Consider the following 23,813-nt stretch of genomic DNA (forward strand, 5'->3'; position numbering starts at 1 on the left):
GCAGCTTGGGACGGTCTCTCATCAACACCTTGGGTGGTTCCATATAATTCCGGAGTAGAACGGGTGCTTTTGAGGACGGATTGGACTGTAGTTGGTTTTGGCGGTCTGCTGCACTGACTCGGGAGTGCAGTTTGCTTCTGATCATCATCACTGTACCCCGCAACTTTGTATATATGCTTCAAATGGACATTTGGTGCAACCCAGATGAGGATGGGTTCCCTCTTGAGTCTGGTTCCTCTCAAGGTTTCTTCCTTATGCCATCTCGGGGAGTTTTTCCTTGCCACAGTTGCTCATCAGGGACAAACATACTTACAAAGAACATATTTACATTTAATCACCACATTATCTGTGTAAAGCTGCTTTGAGACAATGTTCATTGTTAAAAGCGCTATACAAATAAAAATGAATTGAATTGAATTTAATCTACAATTAGACACAATTAACTGGGGCAAAAAGGTCTTATACACACCTATTTCTGAAAATACACTCACTGTCCACTTTATTTTGAACGCCTGTATAATCATACATAAGATCATGCAGATACTGATTAAAAAGGTTTTGTTGATGTTTACACAAACAAGAACGAAGAGAAGGTGACTATGAAAATGTGACATGGTTACTGGTGCAAGGTGGTCTGGTTTGAGTATTTCTGAAATTCTCTTGGAAATATCACACATAGCAGTCTCTGATGTCTAATAGGATGGTGCAAAACACAAAAAACATCCTGTGTGTGAATATCAGCAGGAAGACACTATGTTGATGAAAGAGATCAGAAGAGTGAACAGATGACAGGAAGGCTATAGTAAATTAAATAATTACTATTTACATCACACAAACTAGAAGTGGATGGGCTACAACTGCAGAAGAAATCAGGTTTTACTCCTGTCAGTAGAGGGTTTGCAGAACTGAGATCATGTGGATTGTGCTCTATCATCATGCACAAGTTGGCAAATGGTTTCGACATTTCAACATAGATGGAAAATGTCAAAACACCTCGAACGACTCATTGCAGCTTCGCCGTATGTCAAATGTATGTCATGTCAAATGTCTCGCTGTCCATGATGAAACGGCAGATGTGGTAACGGACATGATTAGAATAGCACCATTAGTCTCAAAATATTCTGATACCACCTTGTAAAATCTGAGGCCATTATGGGCATGGATTCACAACTAGAGAGCTGAAGCCTGGCAAAAGGTCAGATGCATGATAGCATTCAATTCGGTTGTTGTAGCCTCTCCACCTTAAGGTTTGGTGTGTTGTGTGTTCTAGACTTTCTACTCACCAAGGTTGCAAAGAGTGACTAAGTTGCTACACTATATGGACAAAAGTATTGGGGCACCTGACTATTCCAGCAGTTTGAAGCACACAACTGTATAGCAGAAGTATTCTATTTTCCGTTCACTTGAACTAGGAGACTCAAACCTGTTCCCGAATGGTGATGCCCTTTTGCACAATGCGAGCTTCATGAAGATATGTTTTACATGAGGTGGAGTGAAAATTCTTGAGTGGTTTGCTCTGACCTCAAGCCGACTGAACACCTATGAGATAAGTTGTAAAGCTGATTGCACCCCAGGTCTCGACACCTTACAGAGTACCCGAGTTTACTATAGAAGCATCTCCACAAGCATACTCCAGAATTTAATGGAACATCTTCCCAGAGGAGTGGAGGTTGTTAGCACAGCATATGGGAAGTAAATGGGGAAAAGAAGTTCAAAAAGCAAATACAAATCTTATGGTAAGATGTCAACAAACTTTTGCCCATATAATGTATATCCTTCATGGCAGCTTAAACAAATCTGCATATTTTCCTTTAACCTCTTTCATTAACAAGGTGTTTTAATCCACAAAACCTTTGAGAACAAAATTTTTTAATGTTTTGTTTTATGTACCAGCCTAAGAGACAAGCAGTTTCTTAAATCTTTAAACCAGACAATCTGATACTAACAACGGTGAGTCAGGGATCCTATTTCACCCATTTGAATATTTGATGTTAACATTACCTGAATTGCTTGACCTGTATCTGCATGATTGTTTTATAGCATATCCATGTGGGTTTAAAACAAGAGGAATGTTAGGATTTGTACTCTTCTGGTCAGTGACCACAAACAGTAACCGCTAGTTGTCCTTTTTAAGAGCTGTATGTACAGTTAAATTCTTCATCTTCCCTGAATCTGTATTCTTATTATTTACTTTTTTTAATACTTTGTGAACAGCATTATCCATGCATTTGTATACAACATAACAATAGTAATATAACCAATATTATTCTGTTTGCCATTTCTAATCCACCTGAGGACAAAATATTAAATTGGTATTTCAACCTTTTATTTTTTTGATCTCTGGCGAAATCATATTTGCCATCACACTAAATTCACAAACAACAGCTTACACTGGAGAATGAGCAGCCTAGTTTTTACCTTTTGACACATTGGAGAGGTGTTAACGGATTCATAGCCAAATCCTCTTGGTGATCGAGACTCTGCACATCAATGCCTTCTGTTCGCAATCTCCCCTGAGCCATGTCTATAGCGAGTTTAAATAATCAGAAAGCAGAAACTTGTTTGCTTCTTGTCTCACCTGGCAAAACAATCTTATATAAAATTCAGGTATAACCTTTAAAGCTCTTTTAGGGGTTTGCTGATGGTCAGAAAAATTATATTTCTGCATTGTTTTGTCTTTTCTCAACTAGTAACTTTAACAATAGTAGGAGTAATTTGCTGCTGCAGTGATTGTGGGTTTCGGTTATTGTACCATGAATTTCTTCACATTATCACACCCCTAAATACTAGATGGTAAGATTCACAGATTTTTATCAGTGCATCTGCATAAAAGTTAACGACGTGATGTATTGATTTTTTTTTTTTATAAAGAGTGCATCGTTAAAAAAAAACTATTTATTAAAATATAATTATTAGTAAATGCACTATACTTTTATTAATTTGACTTAGATATACTTTATTGATCCAAACAGTAGTAGGGAAGAAAATAACCAAACAAAAAAACCAATGTAATAAAATAATTGTAACTTAAATAAATGCAATATTACAGATGATGCAACATAAAAGACAGAGTGCAAACTGGCAATTTAAAAAGAAAGAGAACAGAAAGAAATGAAACGTACAAAGTGAATGTATATGTGTGTAAAGTGACAGTGAATAATGGAATATGTATATAAGTTACTATTATCATCTGTTACATAGAGTGAGTCATTGTACAGTGCAATTGCATACGGTAGGAATGATTTTCTGAACCGTGCTTTGTGAAAGAGAAGCTGAATTATTTATAATGTGACCAATAATTTGTGACCAATATTTTATATTTAAATGAAAGCGAGCTGTCTGTACAATTATGAATTGCAGAGCATCATCTTTTTTCTCATCGTATTGCTACGAATAATGTGTTGAATCAAATCGAAATCAGATTGCACTGGTCATAATATGGGTGAATCCTATTGCATGCTTCGGTAGCTGCTACATATGTATCTTTAATGTATAGTATCGTTGGCTATTCATCCAGATGTGAATCGCCTCAGTTATGGAGATGCACATCCCTACTAAAACACTTGTAACAGCCAGAAGTGCATAGCCCTAGCTTAGCCTACATATTCACCATATGAAAAGAAAGGTTGAAATAAAGAACGAAACATTCATGCTGCAGCCAATGATGCATAAGCGAACCCTCCAAAGAATAAACAAGAAAGAATATGTGAGTTTGGCTGAAGATTGAAATGAAATCAATGCCGAAAGCTCTCTTCTAGTTTTAATTTGTTTTCCCGAGCTTGCTTCAAGTACCTCTGAGAACAACAATATAATGATTGAATATTAACTGGCATAAAGAATACTTTATCAGACCTCAGAGGAGAAGGGATGAGCTTACATCCAAGGGAATAAATAGGACATTTAACCTTTAGAAAATATATTAAAAGATTCAATGCAGTTAGCCATTACCTACCCTCATCACAACAATCACAAGCATGATACTGAATTGTCTACACTGAAGAGGGTTTTTGGCAGAAATGATAGGATTGCCAGTCAATATTTTTTCCTTGATAAATTAGGTAACAACGTCAGGATAAGCGCCCAGCCTGTGAAATGAACCTCAGTACAGCCTGTAATATCTCAGGCATGAATTAGGCCCAACATTACCTTGCTATTAAAATTCAATTATTCTTTTGTACTATCTGTTGGCTACAGACTTACTTTGGGCATGCTGTAATTAATTATCTTGCAGAAGACTTCCAAAACAAATGCTGTGCATTTATAATGTGTGCTAATTAAGCAATTACTCTTACATAAACTCTATACTCACACTTTACTCCATTCTTCTTTGATTAAGCTTTAATAGCTGGCATCAGCATTCTGTTATGGTACTCATAAATATCACAGGAGAACACAGGTCTCTAGTACAAGTCTTTAATTAATACTTATAGTATAGTTAAAAGTTAATTTATGATATTTACCAACAACTTTTACAATTACAATTACTAAATTATAGTTTATTTTGGCAATAATGGTAAAACTGTGGTCATTGAACACTTATATGAGTACATGCCCCAAAGCACATCTCTCACACCACAGGGGCCCGAAAGCCACGCCAATTAAACATGGGTCTATTTCTGGCCTTGTAAAGTTTATTGTGTTTATACTAATAAAATTGGATTAATGTGTCAGCCTAATAAATGATGCAATTTATCTGGAAAAAAAAAATCAGTGATGCATTAAAGTAGAAAATATATTCAAACATGGCATGGCTCTAACCACAAACAATAACAAAAGCTGATTAAAAAAAAGCAGTTGCTACCTGATGGATGTTGCATGTGGTAAAAAACAGGTTAATAAAAGCACCTCAGTTACTGATGCTCACATTCTGACAAGTCTTATCAAGTTGCCAAAATATGAATTATTAAAAGGCCAATATTGAGCTTAATTCTTCAGAATAATTCATGCATGGTGTTCGGTTAGATGTGAAGCTGAGTCATGCCATCATCTGTCAGTCTGTCGGAGTACACAGACTGGCACTCACAGCAATGTGGCTTGAGTATTGAGTCAAATGAAGCTGGCAGGCATTGCCTACAACTCAAGGCTGCACATACACACTGACTGGCTTAATGCAGTTACTAAAAATAGGATATATGCTACCCAATATTAAGTGTTATTTACTTTTATTTACTTTAAGACTATCTACTCCTATAAATGTTTTAAATGTATACCCATACTCTCAAATTTGGGTTGTTTGCCACTGAGATGTTTAACACATCCACATATTTACCTACTATATCACAAACTGAAAGCTGAAAAGTTAATCTACCTCTTCTCATATTTATCTTTTGATCTCAATTCCAAAATGTAAAGCAAAAACTAATAATCCAAGAATGAGAAGCCAGAAACTTTTACTCCAGACATATCAAAATATTTACATTTAACTGTGATATTTTTCTTGGGATATTTACATACTAACTTTTAAATATATTGATTTGAAACAAAGTTATTTAGACATCATTTCTAATGAGAGCCTGAAAAATTGCTTAATACTCTTGCACTACATTTACTTACCTGCAGGGGGCAATTTAACTACATCCAACTACATCCTGAAAGTTAAAGGCAAAAAAAAAAAAAAAAGCAAAAAGCAAAACCGTAATTGATTTAAAAAAAAAAAAAAAAAAAAAGAAAGAAAAAAAGAAAAAACTCCCCCACCCCTCCACAGAACCCATGTGACCAGTGCACCCTGCCAGTATCTTTATTGCTCTGTCTTAATTAGGACCTCCATTAAGTGGCTAAATCAGCTAAAAAAAAGTTATAAATTCTGGCGTTAATTTCAGGACAAGAATCCGTTCTGGTCATTATGATTAAATTAGTGAAAGGCCAGACCTCTGTGACAGGTCTGTGATCCTCACCCTTCAGGTGGTGCACTACAGCTTCTCTTTAACCTTTATTAATATGCTGTTGCTCCTCTGGGTGGCTTAATTGCATCTCTGTTGATGCCATGATTTAGGCTGGTTTAGGCTTCTTTTTTTTTTTTTTTTTTAAAGACTAGCAAAAAACAATGTAATTTATTCATATGGATGCCTTGTAGTGCATAATAACATGCTTCACATTCAGGTACTCTATTTTTCAGCTGATTAAACTTCTGACAGCACAGTATTTTCAAGCAGATAGATTATTTAGATTCTCATGCATAGTCAGTGTATAAAGTATGTCTAAACTTGAGCAGTCAAGATTTTTGCAGCATTTTGAATTAAATAATTCATCCTTTTTTATTCTTTTATTCTGGAGATTATATTTTTTTTCTGAAGCAGAATTTGGTGTCATATTGATTTCCGAAGACAAAACATATTTATTTTAAAGCAAACAGACAAACCAAAATATGAGTTAGGCAGAAAAACTGTCTAAAATCCTAAAATAATTCATAAGCATAAAAGCAAAAGGAGATAAAATGATGTCATTAAGATAAGCAATATGGATAGGGCAAAATGATTCAAATAAACTGAAGCCTATTAAATAATTGCTGTTAAAAAACTTGGTTAAACAACTGGTTGCTTCCAGCATTTGATTAGTTTTGAAAGAGTCCATAAAAGCCTCTAATTGCAGTGTAGACAAGACAGACCTTTGACAGAGTTTGAGTCTCACCGTTTTTGAATTAATGCCAAGAACGCCTCTCACTGCCTACCTCACACAAAGCTCTCACATCCCTCAGGTTATAACGTTTAAACAATATATAATCCGTACCATTGCGTCTCACACTCTAACTCTGCGTACGTCTGCTTTTCCCTGCCAGAGAATTTAAATTCCACATGCAACACCAATTCATGTTATCTTTGCATATATGACTTGCAATAGGACATATCGCGACTGAATGATGCAGCATGACTAACAAAATGTACGTACATCTGTCAGGTAGCATGAATGCCAAGAACACCCACGAATAATTCCTGAGCAACATCTGTGCCGGCACTGACATTTCTGTGAAGTGCTTGAGTGCTTGCTTGAATATTGCACTTGCAAATCAGTAACCACAAATACAGCATATAAAAAAACCTTCACGCACGTCTTTTGGTCTAAATCTACAGCTACATGGAAAAAAGACTTAAGATCCCATCCCAATTAGGCTCTTTTTACACTATAAAAAAAAACACATTTAAACACTGATTTAATATTGTTTTTTAATGCAGTTATTATTTATGGAGCAGACCAGGTACTACGTAGTATTTGTGTGCTGGATCATTTTCAGCACAACAGTTACTGTAGATACTTTCACATGTACAAATGTTAGGAACATGTTACTGCAGGATCATAAACAGTCCATAAACTCAAACATGTCAGACCAACAGTGATTGTGTGTTAGTAAACTACCACTTATTAAAGGATAGGACAATTAATACAATTCTGTGTGTGTGTGTGTGTGTGTGTGTGTGTGTGTGTGTGTGTGTGTGTGTGTGTGTGTGTGTGTGTGTAAAGAAGCTGCCATTCATAAACTGGTAATAGTGCAACCCGCTGTATAATAAAGATGCCTCTATTTATTTTGCAGTTTTCTTCAGCATGATTTATATTTGGGTTTTGCGTCCTCATTAATTCATTATGAGAAAGATCAGCAATGGCTCAGATCTACACTTTGCAATTTAGTCTGTTTCTAGTGGCAGATCAACATCCTTCCTCTGTTGACCTAGCAGTTGAGTAAAAGTGTAAAATAAAATAAACACAGCTAGAGAAAAAAAGATCTACTCTACTATATATATATATATATATATATATATATATATATATATATATATATATATATATATATATAAAATTAACATTCAGTATATCAGTCATTCCAATATAAGATAAATAATTCAATTTTTATCCTCACTAGCAATATCCCTGATGCAAACTCCAGATCAGTCAGACGTGTACCTACGTGCCTCATCCGTTTTACCACTGATGAGACATGCAGGCATATAGAACGTATCCCCTTTGGTCATTGGACTGTAATTTAGAGATAGAGGAGTAGGAAGCAGCAGAGCGCTCAAGCCACAAGATAATAAGACATTACTTCAAATGACCTCAGGACAAAGGAGAGGAACTTTTAACTAACAACACTCTATCAAACTCCTCCATACTCTTTCTAAGCACATTACCAGTGAATACAGAGCCACTGAAAAGGTAGTATTGGAACCCTGACAAAAATGGTTTTATTGTGCAGACAAGGAAATAACAAGGACCATGAGAATTAGAGTATTATAGCAGAAATGACTTGGTTTTTCTTGAAGTATCCCTAAAAAAGCAATCAGATTTTGGTTTAGCATCAGTTGCAGACAGAGAGAAGGCGGGTTGAACCAGCAGGTAACATTTGAAGATTATCATAGATGTCTGATAAACTTCAGTCTACTTTTATGATTTTAAATTAAGCTTTTATTGTCATTCCAACCATATACAGTTCGGTGCACAGTGAAATGAAACGTCATCCCAAGATCTATATGACAACATAAATTAACAAGTAACACAAAACTAACCTCACTGCCGTAACAAGAAAGTGAAAGTGGTGCACGCACAAAAACATAACGCAAAGTGAGGCAAATGTGGCAAAAGCTGTGAGCTATTGATAGTCCCTTTTCTATTTTTTATACATAGTTTTAAAACAGGCTTATAATATAAACATTGTTCAATGATTATTTTAAATGATGCACTGCAGTTATGGAAATATAACAGTGATCTCATATACACTACATTCTTTAAAATGGACATTTTCACTTCGACTTGTACCTCATCCAAAGGCAACTCCACTTCTACAGAGTTAATCCCGAAATGAAACCAACCCTGCTGACTGTCAAGTATTCTTCATACCTTTCCCCAGGTTGCTGAGACAATTAGGAGTCTCTTTATATAGAGCAAGTGTGGTGAAAGCGTGCGACACTACAGATCTACACACGCTGCTGAGTGTGAGCAAAGGAAACATCTTGCTGAAAACATCTGTTCGTGCTGCTTTTAATTGTCTTGCACCTGAATACATAGTGCACATTCATCACCTCCAACAAGTGAAAAAGGAACTCAAGGGAGCCTCTTTATGGCAGGCAGGGCACTGAGAGTATCCATCTTCTGATCATCTCTCTCTGTGTCTCTCTCTCCCTTTATCTCGCCTTCTCTTCTTAGTCAAAGACTGCAAGCCTCAGACAAGATAAGACTTGCTCATTACTACATCTTTCAAAAGTTTGACTTGTCGTTTCATGACTCCAAACTGCCTCTAGGTGTGAATGAGTGTGTAAAAGTGTGCAATAAAATAGAGTCCTATCCCATGTGCATTTTTGCATACGCCTTTGTAACATTGACCAAGATAAGGTGAATAAGTGAATGAATTAATAAGGAGAACACAATTATAATTGTTTATATTTTTTATACATAACATATATATATATATATATATATATATAACATTTTTTATATATAAAATATAGACTGTGATGCTGAAACAACGGGAAATATCCCAGTAGCATACGTGCATGGAGACATACACGAAGTGCCTACTGCCAGGGTCCAGGTGGCAAATGATGGAGAGTGGCCGCTGATAATAGGTTTGGTCCCTGACCTAGATATACCCTTGCTCATAGGCTGGGACTGGGCAGGGTTCCCTACCACCCAACGACTCACCACCCAGAGCCCTGGGGGGAGGATAACTTCCTTCTACTCAACTCGGATAAGACGGAAATACTTTTACTAGGACCAGATGCAGCTAATCGGAAGTAAACTTTCCGATTACGTAGCATCTCTGGATGGTGTTTCTGTCTCAGTGTTTACAGCAGTCAAAAACCTTGGTGTGATTATTGACCATAGTCTTTCCTTTGAGGCCCACGTGAATAATATTACCAGGATCGCCTCATTTCACCTTAGAAATATTGCTAAAATTGGAAATGTGTCGTTGCTACAGAATGCAGAAAAACTAGTTCATGCTTTTGTTACTTCTAGATTAGACTACTGTAACTACTGTCTGGGTGTTCGAGTAAGTGCATAAATAAGCTTCAGTTGGTTCAGAATGCAGCAGCAAGGGTCCTTACTAGATCTAGGAAATATGACCACATCACCCCTGTTTTAATCAGTCTACTTTGGCTCCGAATTAAATCTCGCATTGATTATAAAATACTACTACTGACGTATAAAGCACTTAACGTGCTTTATACGTTAAGTGCTTCACGTTCACTTGGGTTTGTTGACGGTGGTGTGGTGGGTCATCTCTTATCCCAGAGATCCCTCATTTCTGTGTAACCTTCTAGTTCTCCCTTTTAGTTATGCTGCCATAGCGAGTCTTGCCGGAGTCCAAACTGCACAGTGACATTAACTTTCATACACCAATAGGGACACTTAATAATCCATATCCTTCTCTTCCCATCACCCTCTCTCTCTCTCTCTCTCTCTCTCTCTCTCTCTCTCTCTCTCGGTCGAGTTAAACATGCTCCTGAGGTTCCAGTGACCACTGTTCCTGCCCCTCTCCCCTCCGTGGATCTTCACACTTCTGTGCAGCTTGGGACGGTATCTCATCAACACCCTGGGTGGTTCCATGTAATTCCGGAGTAGAACGGGTGCTTTGAGGATGGATTGGACTGTAGTTGGTGGCGGCGGTCTGCTGCACTGACTCGGGAGTGCAGTTTGCTTCTGATCGTCATCACTGTACCCCGCAACATTGTATATCTGCTTCAAATGGACATTTGGTGCAACCCAGATGAGGATGGGTTCCCCTCTTGAGTCTGGTTCCTCTCAAGGTTTCTTCCTTATGCCATCTCGGGGAGTTTTTCCTTGCCACAGTTGCTCTTTAGGGACAAACATACTTACAAAGAACATATTTACGTTTAATCACCACATTATCTGTGTAAAGCTGCTTTGAGACAATGTTCATTGTTAAAAGCGCTATACAAATAAAAATGAATTGAATTGAATTGAAACCCATGAAAGTGCCACATGGGGCTGACCGAAGCACAATGCCTGGAATACCCCATCGGCAGGGGCTTGCTGAAACCACAAGAAAGGAAAGAAAATGCTGTTAAGAAATACCCTCAAACATAAGACTCAAACATAAGAATAACTTGTTGGTTCTTGTCGATACAGGACTTCTCGTTCTAGCTACAGGACCAAGCTGGCGCTATGCACGGCAATGCCCTATCTCGAAGGCACAGACTCTGAGTCTAAACTCCGAAGGTAATAGGTTCGAAGCTAAGTATGGCGATGGACCAACGACCCACGCACATAGTAAGGCAATTGCTCCAAACACAATTGTCAGACGGGTGCTGAACGGACAGCGCCAACTCAGCACCAGTGTTGTGGAAAGCCCCAGCACACATGGAAGGGAGGTGGGGCAACATAATCAGGCAGGAGAGCAGCAGTTCACCCTTCTTGAGTGAAGAATAGTATATTAAAGAACTCTCTCTTCTCTCTGTAGGCAGCAGCACACGACCAAAACCATGGTCCCTAAGGCGTCAAAGACTCTTCCAGTCATGGCGCACATCTCGCTCGGAACGGCAAAAGCCCACGCACTTTAAAGCACACAACTGTAGCGACTCAGTTTTGCACGCGTGGTCTTCACTTCTCCCTTTCCCTACGCACACCCTGTTTGCCGTAAATAAACACCACAATAATTAATAATTCTGGTTTCTGTGTTCTGACAGTTGCAAAACTGAGTCGCTACAGTATGATCTTTTCCACTTTTCACAGTGTTTTATCAGGTATGGGTTTGCATTGGATTCTATCCAAGCTCAAAATATATTGATCACTGTGTAAAATATTATGAACTGAAAATAAGCCATTATTTTAACAACCTTGATGCATCTGTGCATCACTGTATCTGCAAATAGATTTTGCACTTTTGCATCAGATAATATTGTGCAAGTTAAATCTATCAAAGTAATGTTGAAATAAGGTTTACTGGGCAGAGTTTGCACAATCAACACCTCAACACTAACCACCCAAGCACCATATTTTTGGACAATGGTTAATGGTTTTACCTGGCTACTGGATATTGTTATAGTCTTTGGGGGAAAAAAATAGAAAGCATCCAGTTACCACAGCTGAACTTGGTTCAGTTCTATGATAGTTTGAATCTAAATGGTCACATATTAAATGGTAAACCAAGTGACAGTTTCAACTTATCCTTTAAAGTTCAAATATAAAATTTATGTCTCTCCGACAAACACTGCAACATCCATCATAAATAAAACCATTTTGATTCAGATGAAAGTGAATAATGTTGCCATCTGCAGAAAAAAAGGAAATCACACCTTTTACTCCATTTTCTTTTTTCTATTCTGTTTGAAGAATTTCTTCAAGGCACAGTACACTATAAAATATTTCATTTAGAAGGCTTACCATAAATGTAATAATATACAGTCAGACTATACAGACATTGTCTGAAGGTGTTTCATTGCTTACTTGAATGATTAAATATGAGTATTTGTTAGATTACATTAGATTAGATTAGATTCAACTTTATTGTCATTACACATGTACAAGTACAAGGCAACGAAATGCAGTTTGGGTCTAACCAGAGTGCAATAACAGCAAGTGCAGGATATACAGTTTTTACATTAATTTACATAGTTAAATAGAATGGAATATAGACTATAAACAGTAATTTAAAGAGGTATATGTACTATAAATGCAGTATACAGATGAATATATATGTACTAAGAACATAATATACAGATTAATATATATGTACTATGAATTGTTGAGCTGAGCAGAGAGAAACTACACTTAAGTTTAACATACTTTATTTTAATTCACTTAAATGTAAATCAGTCGTTTTATTTTGCTCATTAATAGTGTTAGAATAACTTAAAGCAAATATGATACACTAAAACAATATGCACATGTGTGACAAAGATTTAAGCTGCAGTCACTTTAAATTTGGGAAGTGGTAACTCAGTTTGTTAATAATTGGAAGGTTGGAGGTTCAAGCACCAGTATTGTCGAGCTACCACTATTTAACCTCAAGGCCCTTAACACTCAGCTGTACTTTGCTGTAACGTACAAGTGACAGGTAAAAAGCACCTTTACTATTAGTTAGTTTGTGCTAGTCTGTGGTGGCACCAAAATTCTTTACCTTGCTAGTTTTAAATCAGCTACTCTCTATTGTTTTCAAGGATCTGTCTTAGGCCCACTGCTTTTCTGCTTATGATCCTCCACGCCTACTTAGATCAAAAGGTGCAGGCTATTTGTTGGTACCTCAAATACTGAAGACTACAGCAGGGGGCAGATCTTTCTCTTATAAAGCCCCACAGTTATGGAACAGCCTTCCAATCAGTGTTCGGGACTCAGACACAGTTTTAGTTTTCAAGTCGAGGTTGAAAACGTATTTATTTATTCAAGCCTTTTATCAGTAGCTTTTTCTTAGGTAAAGGAGCAGATCTGGAGGGATCATGGATAAAGTGTTTGGTGACCTGGGATATTTGTATATCCATCGTCCCCTTACTCTCACACGTTCACTCAGGTTGGTTGACGGTGGTGTGGCAGGTTGTCTCTTATCCCAGAGATCCCTCATGTCGGTGTTACCTTCTGGTTCTCACTTTTAGCTATGCTGAAGACAAGTTCCCTCTTGAGTCTGGTTCCTCTCAAGGTTTCTTCCTTATGCCATCTCGGGGAGTTTTTCCTTGCCACAGTCGCCACCGGCTCGTTTATCAGGGACAAACTTACACTTATAAAGAACAAATTAATTTTTTATCACCACATTATCTGTGTTAAGCTACTTTGAGACAATAATCATTGTTAAAAGCGCTATACAAATAAAAAATAACTGAATTGAATTATTGTATGGTTTAGAAGCTGATTTATGATCAAATTGTGCAATTGAAGGAATTTGTCTTTATATGGCTGAGATATATGCTTAATATAACAGTGAAATTTTAACAGATTATGGAATTCAGGTTCAAAAATCACACACCTGGTACTCATGTAGTGTGCCAAAACCTTTAACTTGCTTATTTCTCAAACCCTCTTCACACACAAACATAAGCATCCATGACAGCTTTTTAAAGGCTCAGGGGGTTAATGATCAAAAAGTCTGAGTTTCAAGCCCCTCAGTACAGACAACCTGCCACTGTTCAGCCATTAACCCTCTTCACTCCAGTGATGCTGCATCATTATAGACCCTGCACTCTGACCCTAGCTTCCAAACAAGCTCCGTATGCAAAGATTTTTTTTTTACTACATTATAATGTATATGTGATAAATAAAGGCTTCTATGTTTTCTTCTTTTATTGATCACCTCCTGCTTGATCATTATTGATTTTATGCTTCTGTACTGATCGATATTTTTGCCACTTACATCATTTATTGAGAACACAGAACTCATGTCCAATCAATAAAACAAAAAAGCAACATCACTCACACACACACACACACACACACACACACACACACACACACACACACACACACACACACACACACACACACACATACACACACACACACAAACACACACACACATAAAACCACCCAACAGAAAAGAACAATTAAGAGAACCGAATGTAAGTGCTGTTTTACAGTGATGTATATTCTTGCAAACTGCTTCATGCTCATTTAATGACCAGAAATTTGTCTTGCAGGTTTGCAGCAAAACCAAACAGAAATAAAAGTGACTACCGGAGACAAAATCTTTCACTTTTTTCCTTACTAAGTAGTTGTTTTAGCATACATTTCTGCTAATTCATCAAGATTACATCAAGCTTTTTCTCTTATCACCTGCATGAATATGTATAAGGCAAGTGGATGCTGTCTCCATCCATGTAGAAATCATGCTGAAGCGTAGAACAGCGGTTCCCTAAAGGTTCATGCTATCTGGGCCGAGGGTAAGAGCACAAATCTCCAGCCAAGTCTCCAGTGAGCTTATTACCCAGACCCGAAGAGTGCGACCTTTTACTGAAGGACTAACATCTCTTTTTCTCCCTCTCCTCTCTCTAAATTCCATGTTCTGACTCCCTTGACATTGCAGTACAGTAGATGGACAAAAAACCCACATGACATGCCACTAAGTAATCTAAAATGATAAACATTAACAATTAACAGGCCGAGGGGGAAAAAACCTCTTGCTGATTTCTGAAACTTGCCTGACTTTCAACACATAATAATGTCCATAAACATGCCAGAACCGGGCAAAATGGAGAATAATGGGGCGAGAAGGTAGGTAGGAAAACTCAATCATTTAATGCCATCTGTCACAAGTGAAAAGCTTTCGGTGAATTGCAAATCAAAATGTCCTTGAGAACAAGAAAAAAAACAAGCAGTCGATTGGTGCAAAGGAAACAGTGGTGCGAGAACTACTGGGTCGAAGCGGAGGAGGGAGGAGGGTCATTACTTATCCCTTTTTTGTCTGAGATATGAAAACAACCACAAGTGAAAAGATGGATGGCTTAGTGTGCCAGAGGTTCAACAAAACAACATTTTGAATGGCCTGGGAGTTCAGCTTACTTAAAGCTCTCTCATCTGTGAAATGCGAGAAAATCTCTTAGAGAAAAAAAACTAAAAAAAAAAAAGCCCAACGTTACTAATTGGAGCTTCTTGGAAATGAATTGTGGATTACAATGCATAAATAATACCTTAAATAAACTCAATATTATTCGCTGATGCTGCTGCTTTTCTTTGCAAAGGGAAAAGCGACAACCAGATGCCACTAGAGTCAAGAAATCCTAATTATTGTGTTTATAGTTCTATTTTAATTTAGTTCTTAACATTTAAAACATAGCATTTTTGTCTTTCTTGAAATACATCAACATTTGATAGCTCATGTATCCCTACTCAGACTACAGAAACCGTTTGTCTGGCGTCTTTTGACATGGCTGACATGAACAGGTGTTATGTTTTAAAAAATATGGTCTCCTCATGAGATGCTCCCCAATTCACCACTGCATATGATTCATGAAAACCAATTACCATGTATCGGAAAGTATTTTTTGTAAATCTGGAAGGTAAATATTAGTTAGGAGCCAGCTCTAATTTCTCCTTTATTATGTCTGTACTCACCTTGTACACATGAACTAAGCTGAAAGCGGGAAACAGTCTCCTAAGGACTGGGGTGAGCTGGCAGGAGTTCAGATTCAGATGGGAAAGCTGAATCATGCCCTGCCCTCTGTTATCGATTGAACAGCTGTAACTAACCTCCCAAGAGCAGCGCTGGGGTTCAGTTCTCCTTCACTCCCACTCAGAACAAGCAGGGCTGTGCACCAAAACATTTCTGGGATTAAGGAGACCACTTTTCACTTCGCTTGTCAAGACGTGCCTCTCAAGTCATTTCTCAAAGTGCATCAAATTGATTTAATGTCAGGGTTCACTCACAGATTTGTCCTTTACTAGTTCACAATACACTCAATGCATGTTCCATCATTTTAATTACACAGTTTTATACTTTTTAATGCAGACAGTTTTCTGTCTAAGACAGTTTTGTACTGTTTTGTTATTCCCATCACATACAGTGTGTATAATTAAGTACAATTTAGACCTTTTTATATTATTTAAAAACTACTTAACTATATCTGCATAATCTCTTAGCACACAATGGGATACTGATCAGACTTCTAGTAAGAAAAATCCATAAACATTTTTAAAGGCAAAATTAAAATTTTATTTGTACCCATGTACATGTGGGTAAATGGCAATCAGTAGATTGCTTAGCATAATCTGATTTGATGACGCACACAAAAGCCAGTAAAAGCTGAGAAAATGCCCCTTGAACTGTCTCTAAGGTGTGCAGTAATTCTTTTTCATTAATGCAGCTCAGCTACCACAGGCAAAGATTAACTTGCTCTGTTTATATAGGGTGCCATTACTTTTGTCTATATTGAATACATTTTTCTTTTCTTAAGTATTGGACTGCTTTTGGATTGCTTTCGTTCATGGATTTCATATGAAACATCGTTTCACAAAATTGGGATTAAATATGTAAATGCAGTTAAAATGAATGTGATGAAAACATTAGTGTGTTTTTGGAGTATAAAACTGCAGTAACTATATCAAGGTTCACATTAGGGTTTTTTTTTTTGTTTTTGTTTTTTTGACTTACCTCAGGAGCTTTCAAAGCATATGAACCGTTTCATTTGTTCATATCCAAGTATTTATTTTGTTGTTCATTTCTTAGTGGATTTTGTATTTTGTATTGTCAGTCCATTAAAATTAATGACTCCATTAAAATTTATGACAAAACAATTATATATACTTATTGTTCTAACCTACAGGTAGTGTCTCCTAATTCTAAGAGTAGCAGTATCACAAAGCAAAGCAGTTAAACAAATGTATCTAAAACCTGGTATTGTGCATCCAGCTCACCTTTGCTGATGTCCTGATACTCAAGCCACAGCTGGCGCTGCACCTGCTTATTGGGGTACCAGATGGTGCAGGACTCCTCAAAGCCGTACACTGCCTCCTGGACAAAGTGATTCCCGAACTCCTTCAGAATGGACACGAAGTCACTGCGCAGTGTAGCGCCATCCAGAGAATGGATGGCTGAACTAAAGGCTGAAAAGAAGAGTAGAGTACAAGATTAGCGTCTTATTAAAAGTAGTATTTTAGTATTAATGTTAATATATTATCATCTTCATAAAACAACAAAGCCATGTTGATTCAATATGAAACAGGATCATACATGTTATCAAGCTTATTTGTATTTGGGTTGTATATTGGTTTATTGAAAATTTAAAGTATTTAAAGTGTGTGTGTGTGTATATATATATATATATATATATATATATATATATATATATATATATATATATATATAAAAGAAATAATATATTATATTATATATATATTATATATATATATATACATATATATATAAAAATATATAATTTCTTTATATATATATATATATATATATATATATATATATATATATATATATATACACACACACACACACACACACACTTTAAATACTGAATATTTTAAAGCACCATGAAAAAACTTCATTACTCATTGTTATGTGCAAAATAAAATTATCCAGGGAATAGAGGCCTAGCTAAACAAACAAAACCCTGCAGATATCCATGTGCATGTGTGTGGGTTGTGCTTTTGACCTTTGAAAATGTTTCAATATATCACCATTTTCAACATAGTACAACACAAAAACAGGTGGAGAACGTTTGACTTCTGATCCCTACAGCATTTATTACAGCATAGAGACTCAGGACAAATGTGTATTCATTACTTTTCTCCAGATAGTGTTCATGTCAGTGTGGTGATGAGCAAATAAAAAGCGATTGGTTTAATGCTATTAAAAAAAAACTTGAAAACCTTTACAAAAAATTAAAAATAAATAAAAATACTAATAAAACAATAAAAACAAAAAGTATCTTAGTGCTAATCATGATCAGTGGGTCCCTATTCAAACACACTGCTCAGATAAGAATCAACAATGAATTATGTTGCTGTGAATGAGAAGATAAAAGAATGAGTGTCATTTACTAAGAAGGAGGCATGGCAATTTAAAATGATTTTTTTGTATTAACAAGTCAAGCAAATTAAATTTGCTTATACTTCTGGATTAAATTGGCGTTCTTGTAAAAATTTAAATGTGCACAGGCTTAACTTCACTAACCATTCATTAGTACTTATCTGGCTTATTAAGTGTGCACAAGGAGATTGTACGTATCAAATTCATACTCACCCTTCAAAAAAAAAATATATATAAAAAAGACAAAGAAGAGAAATCAACTGAGCCAAAATCACATGAAGGACTGTGCCATGGCATTTATGCTATATGGAGCTTAATTTGTTAATTTAGAACAAAAATTAAAATTTGAAAAATTGAAAAAAAAAAAAAAAAAAAAAAGAAAAGAAAGAAAGAAAGAAAGAAAGAAAGAAAGAAAGAAAGAAAGAAAGAAAGAAAGAAAGAAAAAGAAATCCATTGTAGCATCCATGGGCTCACAGGCAGACACAAATAGCACGTCATTCTTATTGAGAGAGTAAAATAAAAAAACATTCTTTTTGCACAGAAGGCATAAATGTGATTTCTTCGTTCCTGTCTGTCATCAGGAATCAAACCTGCGATCCTCCAATGACAATGTAAATGCTTTTGTTTTTCTGGAGCTCCTACCTCTTCTGGTCACTGTTTTAACACATGGTCCCCAGAGCTGTTCTTTGAGCACGGTGCCCCACGGGTCATTTTTAAAAAGACGAACAAAAATAGAGAGCTGTCCGAGATAGCTGTACCTTGAGAGAGGGTCCACTGGTTGAGCCTGACATGATACAAAATGGACCGCAGCTTCCAATGCTGCACTAGAGGATATCCTGAAACCTCGCTGTAGTTCACCATCCCTGAAACAAAAAAAAGTGCAAAACAGTGCAAGTGACTAGATGGAAAATAAATCAAAGCTGAGTTTGACACAAATGCATTCTCCATGCTTGTTTAGAAAGCATTCTGCTATTAGATTTGTGACAGAACATTTTTCAGCTAGTTGCTAAATGTTTGAGGTGATTTTTAATGCTTAGTCACACAAACTGGGACTCGTACAACTTTTTTTTCCGCCACAACTCCTCCAGAAATTGAAATGGAATGCAGGAGCAGCTGTTACTCCTAACCTTGCTTGATTGGTTCAGCTCTACATGCAGGCAATTCACTGCCTCCCTGAGAATCACACCCCATTCTGTCGCTACTTGAAAATCACTGCATTTGCATTTAGCCACATGAGAACATGCTTAAGCTTTAAAGGACTCGAAGTGCCTCTTGTCCTTTTTTGCCATGACTCTTCAATCAGCAGGATGAGAAAATGAAGGAAAAAAAAAAAAAAACTAAAAAATAATAACACTTATAAACACCTTGAGGGACCTTTTCCCAAAATCAAGCCAAACTGTGTTTTACAACCAAACAGACTGTGTTTAGTCTAGAGGATAATGTGTTTAGAATACGTTTTGTTTAGTCTAGGATGCATTGTGTTTAGTCTAGATCATAAGTCTTCAACCGGGGGTCTACAGCGGTGCTGCAGGGGGTCCTGTCATTAATGCTGAATCACAAATTTTTTCTTGTTAAAAAAACAAAATAAACATAAGTAAAACCATCAGATATTGAATTAAAAAAAATATCATAATTATTACATTAAAGTTCCATTAATGTATAATTGTCCACCTGACAGTAAAATTAAATGTTAAGTCCTTTTAAAATTTAAGATAAAGTTCATGTACTTGTATAATTGTCCACCTGATAGTAAAAAAAAATGTATGAAACTGCAAATCTCTTAAAATAACAAACAGTGTGAACAACTTAATAAATAGTCTTTTTAATTTCAAAATATGTTTATGATGCATAAATCTTTTTTGAAAGATTTGAAAATATATGAAAAGATACCAACAATGATGCATCTACAACAACAACATATTTCTAATCGTTTTAACATAATATAACTAGCGCAATATGATTGGATAATACTGGATAGACCACAATTTCTGATTAAATAGTATGCAGCAGGAATTTCTACTAAATGATTGACTGCCTACAGACCATTTTTTGTGGGTAATACATTATAAATAGAAGATGCAGCATTAAAAATTTCTATAAATGAAAAACATAGATGCATGTGTCATTCATCATGCAATAGAGGAGACCCGTCACTGCTCCGCCGCAAGCAGAACCACAACTTTTCACACTCAGCCATATGTAAGTGCAGCTGAGGTGATCAATCATATCGTCTCCTGTAGCAACTGTCAGCCTCGGCATGTCACATGAGGCACCATTGCCATACATCAATTTAATCCAACGTCATGTTTACCACATCTGGAGGCATGCACGAACCATAATGCACCCTGTGCTAAGCACAACGACCTCATATTTAGGTTTATGGCATTGCAAACTGAAACTGACATCTTTGAGAAGCGAGGCAAATACTGACAGGCACAGAAAGTAGGGGAAAATTCCGCTCAACATTAAAAATGATCTTTATTTCTCTATAGATTTCACATGCAAGCAGAAAATGAGGGATTTGCATAAATAAGCACCAGGATAAAACTGGCTGAAAAGTATTCAAAATAAATCTGGAACATCAGCACATTGAGCAAACAGGAAAGATTTTAAATTGTGCATAATGCAATAGTTGTCCTGCCATAATCCTTGGGTTTTTCTTTTTTGCAAATTTAGAATCTGAACATAGTAATTATGCAGAGTAAGATATTCAATGTTTTTGAAATAAATAATAAATGAAACAGCTATATTGTTAATCTTTATGAGTCCAGTACTTTTATCTCAATGCTTATTTGATACACCAGTAGCTCTTTAAAAAAAATTTAATTTTGTCCCATGTTCCCCAATAATTTATCATCAAAGCATATATACAGTATAATCAGGCATTTAAGGTGTTTTATGTTGAATTTGTACCAATGAAATGTTTTGTCCACAAAACAAATTCTACCATTCTATGTCACACTCTTTTATTAAATCCTTAAAACAGAGAACAGGAAGATAAATGTTTTAGTATGCATTTAAATAAATACGGTAGTTTTCTGAATGTGTGTAAAAAGAAGCTTTGTCAATTACTATGGGTCAGAGACATTATATTTTTCAGTCTTTTATTTTTTCCCCATTATATTCAAAAACATTATTTGCTTTACAATTGTTTGAGTACAAAGTTCTTTGAGTAATTGTCATGAAAAAACACTGCCCCTGCCCCATTTGCCTCACCGTCAGAATTTATTGTATAAGAAGCATCGCTTCATTTAAGAAAAAAACACAGTGCGGTTAAAGATTCGATTTTTACTCCAGCACCAGGAGCAGTGCCATGACTATGTAAAGCCATAGAAGCATTTTTTTTCCTTTATGTGGTTGAATGTTTCAGGATTGTGAATACATGCAGTAGATATGAATTATTTTACATGACTCCTTTTGCTAAATTTTTTAAAATTGGAAATAGATAGAAGCATACGGACTGCATTTCTTGTGTTCTTTTTTCCCCAGTTAGTGCTCTGACAGAGTGCACATATTTGATAAATAAGACCCTAAATGCGTGCCCGCGCAGTATGCTCACACTGAGCGCCTCTCGCTTAGATCCATCTAAAATGGAAAAGATGCATTTGCCCCCACGGAGCACCCTGGCATTTGTACAGCACATGTCACTGTTAGGATTAATAACAAGCTCCCAACACAGTACACACCCCTGATTTCTCTTCTCTCAGCTAAAATCTACAGGCCATCCTCCTTTTTTTTTTACCCTTTGGGCTCTCTGCTCTTGCCTGACAGAATGATTAATACTAGCAAACTTCACCTTGCAAACACAAGTTCAGGGGCTTAAGACACAAATCTGCCAGTCAGTGGTGGCATCGTTAAAGACTGAGCTGAGCTCTGAACATCCAGCTGAGAAAAAAAGAGGCTGCTGATGGACAGGCGTGTATATATAAATACCAGCCACACACAAGCATATGCTGCAAATTTAATAGAATCCCAGATATAAAATTGATTCTGTACTTTGTACACATGCCAAACACACAACTGAAGAGCTTAAAAGTCACCGTGGCACCAAATCCACCCATTTAAAGTCTTTGCAGAGGACAGTAGAGAGTTTTTGATAGCAGTCCTCATATGGCTCATGAAAGACTATTAACAGATGTAGCCCATGTTCCATTTCACCCTTGGATAAGCTGAAGAATGGACGAGCAGGAGGAAAAAGACAGAACTGTGAAACTAGAGCCTGACTTTTGTTCACTAATCGAATAGAAGAGTAATGATGATGCTGTTCTGTGAGCTCATTGTCAGGAAGAAGACAAGACAGCATAAACAAAGTGGGCTGTTAATAGCATACACAATGTGGTTTGACAATACAGTGACATACATAGCGCTATTGATTTAGCTTTAATTCTAAAGAATAACAGACAACAGATTGCGATGTTACAAAGTGTTGTTTATTTATTAATAAACAAAATTTCACACTTTTTAACCTTTGATAGTAACATTTAATGTTATTAAATGTGTACAAGTTACTTTCTGTTATCAGTTAGGTTGCAGCAAGTAACATTACTAAACTACATGAGTGGTAAAATGAATAACACTGATTATCTCTTCATCATGGCACCTGTTAGAGGGTGGGATATATTAGGCAGCAAGTGAACATTTTGTCCTTAAAGTTGATGTGTTAGAAGCAGGAAAAATGGGCAAGCGTAAGGATTTGAGTGACTTTGACAAGGGGGATGTGGGATGTTCCCGGCCTGCAGTGGCCAGTATCTATCTATATCTATCTATCCATAAAGTGTTCCGAAAAAGAAACAGTCGTGAACTGGCGACAGGGTCATGGGCGGCGAGGCTCGTTGATGCACATGGTGAGCTAAGGCTGGTCCGTGTGGTCTGATCCAACAGACAAGCTTCTGTAGCTCAAAATGCAGAAGAAGTTCATGCTGTAGATGCTCGATGGGTCAGGTTTTTTTTTGTCAGCAAAAGGAGGACCAACACAATATTAGGCAGGTGGTCATGAAGTTATGCCTGATCAGTGTATGTTATTGTCAGAACTGTTAGTACTGCTACTCAGCACTGTACTTTTATACGAAATCAATCCATAACATCTGATTTGAGAATGCAACTGTGCTTTTTATTATTTTTTTTATTAAAGCATCACTAATATATTATTTTTAAAAATGTTCTGGATTTTTCCATCTGTGTGTTACAGTGAGTGTCATTATGCATTACACTGTAGTATAGGCAAATTATTAAAATAAGCTGACTTCAAGCATTAGAAAGTAACACCACCATCAAGCTTTAAAAGGCTGGGTCACTTTTATTTTACTTGGCAAAAAAAAAAAAAGAATTTGTTCGCTAAATACTTTCAAACTTATACCATATTGCCCTTTGAATCTCCTTGGACAGTGGCAAAAAATGGAAAGATTTT

At 36.5% G+C, this 23,813-nt stretch overlaps 1 protein-coding gene across 7 annotated transcripts in view; it reads right to left on the reverse strand.

Moving 5' to 3' along the window:
* astn1 (astrotactin 1) overlaps positions 1 to 23,813 on the reverse strand; it is a 258,717-nt gene that overhangs the window by 61,142 nt on the left and 173,762 nt on the right. For all 7 annotated transcript variants that reach the window (XM_046851383.1, XM_046851382.1, XM_046851386.1 and 4 more), the window contains 2 exons: positions 19,165 to 19,269; positions 17,281 to 17,469 (listed from right to left, as the gene is read on the reverse strand). In XM_046851383.1, coding sequence (XP_046707339.1) covers positions 17,281 to 17,469; positions 19,165 to 19,269 — 294 coding nt within the window. The remainder of the gene's footprint in view (positions 1 to 17,280; positions 17,470 to 19,164; positions 19,270 to 23,813) is intronic.

This window comes from Silurus meridionalis, chromosome 6, assembly GCF_014805685.1.
Source record: "Silurus meridionalis isolate SWU-2019-XX chromosome 6, ASM1480568v1, whole genome shotgun sequence".
NCBI lineage: Eukaryota > Metazoa > Chordata > Actinopteri > Siluriformes > Siluridae > Silurus > Silurus meridionalis.